Genomic DNA, 6000 nt, shown 5'->3' with positions numbered 1-6000 from the left:
GTGTTAGAATTTAGCAGTTGGCCAGCTTGTCTTCATCACCATAGATTTTTTTTCCTGATGTAAAATTTAACATTTAGCTGTTTGTTGGTGTATTTCAGTATCTCGTGGGCCGACACCTCCCACACTTGTTCCTCCTCATATTTGGAGGAAGGCTTGAAGTCAGAGCTGGGTCACTGGTTAGAGCTAATTTTAGTTCCACTGGCAATTCTAAACCAACTATTTTCTCATGGGATTAGTAAGCAAACTCAGCTAAGACTTTTCCTGCAAGGACAATGTGGTGGTTGCAGGAAAAAAGATAATGAGAAAGTGTAGAGGTTATATTAAAAAAATATGTTTTAGGTAAACTGTACAGAGCAGCTCTGTCATTGTGCCTTTAAAAGTCACTTTACACTATTCCTGAGATAGTGTGTTTTTTTACTTGAAAATCCTTTTGTTTACTGATTTTCAGTCAGGGATGTGTAACGGTATAAGTCTCCATTATTGCATGCCCTGAGGTCCAGACAGTGCTATAATGGTAAGGTAGGGGCACTGTGCATGTCCTGTCGAGAAAAAGAACCGGTGTCTGCAAATCCTGCTCCTGCACACAAAGCTAAATGGTGTTTCCCTGACCCTCTATTGATTCTGTATTTGATGACTGCTTTCAAGACATAGCTTTATGTAAGGCTGTGACAACATAAAACAAACCCCTCAGGGTCTTACTGCTGCTTATTGAAGGGACTTGTGTAATAGGTGTGACACTGCAGAGTTTGCTGCTTCGGTTCAATATTTCATTTTGCACATCCCACTTATTGACGAGCTATTAGTGCTGTTTTTGCTGTAAAAAAAGTAGTTAGTTGTAGTTAGTACTCTTGTTTAACAATGTAAGTGTGAAGATTAATTTATCAATTACACATGAGCCACGTTGATTCCTGATATTTTACTGGAAAAAAGATTTAGCCGCTTTTCCACTACACAGTTCTGGCATTGCTCGACATGACACTTTTTTTTTTGCGTTTCCATTAGCAATAGTACCTGGTAATTTTTTTTAGTACCTGCTACGGCGAGGTTCCAAGCGAGCTGAGCTGATACTATGCGAGACGTCGACAGACTGCCAGCCACTGATTGGTCAGAGAGTGTCGTCACTGGAAGAGTCATGAGCGTGATGTCCGATCACAAGAATCAAACCAAACTGTTGTTGATCAGTTAAAAAAGACTTAAAAATCCTGAAAACATGTGGTAATCTCCAATATTTAGCAAGGAAATGTCGAAAATTGAGGAGTCACAAGCCTGCGATCACGTCAGACAGAGACTGTGCTCCGGTTATGCAAGAAGTACTGAATGATTCTGTGAACAAATCTATTTAATTAATGAATGTGTCAGTTACACTGAAAACAACTGCTTTACAAGTCACAAGTCACTAGTTTGTGTGTGTTGTGTGTAAAATGACATCACGGCAGTTCCATGCAGCGGTGCTATGATGACTCGAGGAGGTACTGTAGTAATCGAAAATGATACCAAGAGTGTAGAGTCGAGCCGTGCCGTGCCGAGGCAAGCTGTGCTGGAACTGTATAGTGGAAGAGTGCCATTAGTTTCAGAATGAGAACCATGGCACACATAATTTACGCATGCAAGTCACCAACTCATTTAGGATAAAGAAAAGGCCATGCATAACAATGACTTTTTGAGATAAACATGTATATTGTGCAGCTTAGAGAGTGTTGCAGAAGAGCAGCATGTAGAGCTGAATGTACAATGAAGCCTTTCTGTGTTTGTGTGTCAGAGAATGACCTCAGCATCCTTAGGAGCTGAGCCCACTCAGCTCTGCTCTGCTGGCCCTCTGGCTCCCTCTGTTGGAGGAAATGTGTCATTGCATTATGGAATTTGTGATATTTGTGATATACAGTGTGGGAGGGATTTCAGATTTTGTAGTTTTGTATCAAATTATTAGTTTGGAACATGTTTTGTAAATGCACACAGTAAACTGTAATGGTGACAAATGTTTTATGGATGTTTTAAATTTTTAGGTCAAAGTTTTAGGGTGAACAGAAAATTCTACTCAGATTGTAGGGGATGACAAATGAGATGATCACACTGCTGAATTAAAGATAAGATAAGATAAGATAGCTTTATCTATCCCACAGTGGGGAGAGAACAGGGTATCACCCATCAAACGTGATATCACCCCATGATGCAGTCCTAATACTGACTGGTGTCTGATTACGTTGAAAATCTTTTTTTTATGTCATTTCAGTGCTAGTAAAACTATGCCCCCTTGTGGTTGCTAACCACCACTACTACTAAAACACATGAGATATACATGAGAGTGTTTATTTTGACCTTACACCGATCGACCGTGACATTTCTAGAGATATTAAGATGTATCTACTTATAATGATGTGTCTGATCGGTGTGGCATGTTTTCCTTTTTAAGAAAAAATTCAGTTTCTACATCAAATATTTTACAATTGGTAAAAAAAAAAAAAATGTCATTCATGACTTGTTTATTTCTGCACAAGACGATAACAAAGAAATTAGACTATGCAACAATGTCTGTGTGTGATACTGAAAAGTACATCCATACTTACACCTGCGCACTATGCGTGCACACTGTGGCGTATGTATATACTGTATATGTAAACATATCATTGCCAGGCAAATAACACTAAACAGAAGTATGTGTTAAAATCTTAGTCTAAGAGGTGCAAGGAAGTGGTGTTAAATCTCTTGATGGAGCCATTTCACACTGATCACCTTACAGAGTTGGATTTACATTAATAATTCATAATGTTGACATAAATAAACAAGTGTTACCTTTAAAACAATTAAGATAATATTCCGTGTTGGTTAAACACAAAAAGAGTAATAAAACAATTGCTGCTTGCATTAGTTAGGGAAGAAACTCAACTATTATAAATAACAAGGATGTCTTACTCTGGAAATCGTGTGTATTTTTTCAGAGATTAGACAGCGCATGTGTGTTCTTGTTTGTATGTGTGTTGTTGCAGGTGTTTAGTTGCATCATATTGGGTTTACATTACACCAAAGTCCTGTGCACCTGTTGAGGCAGCGTTCACTGCCTCCTGTACTGCATCAAAGGGAGGTGAGGGCAGGTTTTTTTTTATTTTATTTTTTTTATTTGTTTTATTTTTTAAATAACCCTGACTCTTTGTTGTTGCTCTCCCCATCTCTGATGATCTCAATCCAGTCTCTGTCCTCTCCAGGATCAGTGTTCTCACCACAGGCAGGTTGATAGGCTGACAGGAAAGACCACCGAGTGATAAAGAGATGTTTCCATAAACTAAATTGTCAGGAGGATATTGATCAAATCAATATGGCTGCTCTTCAAGTCAGATTACATCTGTGTACAGTGAGTGTGAGGGAAGAATATATTGGTCGATAGGAAACTCGGTCTTCAGTATATTCTCACCACTAGAGGTTACTGTTGATCTCTTTATGAAATGCTAAAGAAGCACCATGAAGTGGTGAACTCTAGCTGTTTATGTTCTTATCTATGATTTACATGGTCATTATATCTGCCCCATTTATTCATGGACCGATGCCCTACAGCCGCTCATTATTGTGGTTCATTATTGTGATTGTGGGTGGATTTGAACATCTTGATTGGAGTTTTTTAAATCAAGCGTAAAAGTTGGCTGACCTGGCAACTACCAAGCTTACATGTAACATTTTACAGAACTCGCTATGATTAACCTCACTGAGTTTCAAGTAATGTGTCAGTAATTGGGAAAATACAACAGATGGATGGATGAATCCAGCTTTGAATCTGACATGACAACTGGGAGTTGCTCCAGCTTCCCCCGCCATGCTCAAAGGACATGCAGTAGAGAGAATGAATGGGTGAATGACATTTTGAATCTATTACAAGGTGGTTGCTCCCAGATGTTTGAGCTTGTGACCCCATAAAAATAGAAACTTTTTTAGCATATGATTAGCATAACAGGGGAGACACCTCCATTACGATCATTTTTTTTTTGGATTACTTCGTTTTTTCCCTCAGAATGATGCGTGTTACCTACAATCCCAAGCTTTTGGAAGGACATTTTTCAGTTTAATTTCAAGCATGTTAATTTGACATTTGTGCCGTGTCCTGTTGTGAGAGACTTTATTCACTTTGGCCCAGCATTTTGTCTCATTTTCTTACAACAGTAGCTCAGTGAACACTGAGGATTAGGCAGAGCTAAAATTAAAATCTATTTTTTCTACTTGGACTAAGTTGTTTTAATATTAGCTAAATGTAGCAGGTAACTTTAAAAACAAACAACTCCCCAGCAATATTCTGTTATACATGTTAAGTAGCACTGTCCCATTCACTTTAGATAAATGAATGGGACATTGTCTCAAGAAATGTGTCCTTCATTTTTTGTTTAAGGAGGACTGAAAATTGCAATCATCTAAACTATCAAGTTTAATTCAAATCACAAATCAAATTGGCACCGGATTGTCATTTTGTGTAACAGAAACTATTTTTAGCCATCTCACAGCTTTGTCCAATTTGTCCAGATCAGTGTGACTGAAATTGAGCAGCTAAAAGCATTGTATGACTGGTGGGGATCATGAGCAGCTGGTATTGTTTCAAGTATTCTTTAAGGAGGGAAACACCACGGTCGTCTATCATTGGATGGAGTGACACAGATTCACACCTGTGGGCAGTTAGGGATCCTCAGTCTACCAGAATACTGCTTTGTCTTTGAAAATGTGAGGAATCTAAAGCACCTGGACGAGAGAACACCCAGCAACAAAAGGAGAACATGTGAACCACACACCAGGAAAACACCAACAGTCCCATCTTGCTGTGAGGTAGCTCCTCTAGCCACTGAATCACTATGCTGTTCCAGGCAGAAAACAAAAATACAACGAGATAGGACATCTCAGCAGTGGTTGATTACCTCCAAAATGGTTTCATGACACACACACACACACACACACACACACACACACACACACACACACACACACACACACACACACACACACACACACACACACACACACACACACACACACACACACACACACACACACACACACACACACACACACACACACACACACACACGCACACACACCTAGACCACAGCCAAACAATAACCACATTTTAATTTCCCACACTGTTAAGAGCCTACAGCATCCTCTTCAACAAACCACTGTAAAGATCCCATCTGTTTCAATGAAGTGACCTCCCAGCCATACAATGAATCCCAGCTGGCATAAGCATTATACACAACGAGAGGCTGCAAACCCTTTACTTGACAACAACATTAATATTTCACAATGGCTTCATGGAATGCGTATTAGTCCAGCGGACATCACACAGTTTTAGAGTATTTCATGAGTAGTACAGCAGTGTCAGGGCTGTATGGATTCCTCCCTGAACTGCTATGATCAATGTCAGATTGACTGATGGAGAGTGAGATGGACCCATGTGCTGCTGTTGCCTCTGCTCTACATCAAAAGCATGTCCAACGCACTCCAGTCCAGCGAGATAACACTCGCTAATCCACACGTTTGCACTACTGACGTCCTGCGAGCAGTCAGCCCTCTGCTGTTGTTCTGCTGCTGTGAAAGATCTGACATCTTTTTTTCCTTCTCCTCCACAGGCATTTCTGTATATCCCTCTGTCCACCCCATCCCACCCCTCCTTCCCTCCCTTCCTTTTCCTCTTGGGTCTGTAAATAAGCTGGGGCTGTGTAGTCCCTTGAGAGTCCCCCTCCCCTCCTCCCCCCACGCTTCTCCACCACAGCTTTCCCCCTCAAACTCCTGTGCGCGCTCAGAATCTGCTTCTGTTGGAAGGCCCTGGGGAGACACTCAGATGATCCACTGGGCCATTCTGATGCACATCGTCCACACAGCCTAAGACAGGAAAGACTAACCGGTGCGAGTGTGAGAGAGCCCTTGTGAGAGGAGGGCAGTGAGTATCCTGCGAAGCCCGTTCACCAAGCCCCTGAGATGCCCTCTCCTCCCAATGATGGAGGTGAGTAAAACAAGTTGACAGGGTCATTC

General features: G+C 40.9%; 1 protein-coding gene across 1 annotated transcript in view; it reads left to right on the top strand.

The window, feature by feature from the left end:
- The first annotated feature begins 5799 nt into the window (after positions 1–5799).
- The window catches only part of ttll7 (tubulin tyrosine ligase-like family, member 7), a 65646-nt gene continuing 65445 nt past the window's right edge, over positions 5800–6000 (top strand). Inside the window, exon 1 of the mRNA XM_083887829.1 lies at positions 5800–5971. Coding sequence (XP_083743955.1) covers positions 5947–5971 — 25 coding nt within the window. The 5' untranslated portion in view covers positions 5800–5946. The remainder of the gene's footprint in view (positions 5972–6000) is intronic.

The sequence above is a fragment of the Microchirus variegatus genome (genome assembly GCF_963457635.1).
Source record: "Microchirus variegatus genome assembly, chromosome: 4".
In the NCBI taxonomy this organism is placed as follows: Eukaryota; Metazoa; Chordata; class Actinopteri; order Pleuronectiformes; family Soleidae; genus Microchirus; species Microchirus variegatus.
This window is presented reverse-complemented; position numbering and strand designations above follow the sequence as displayed.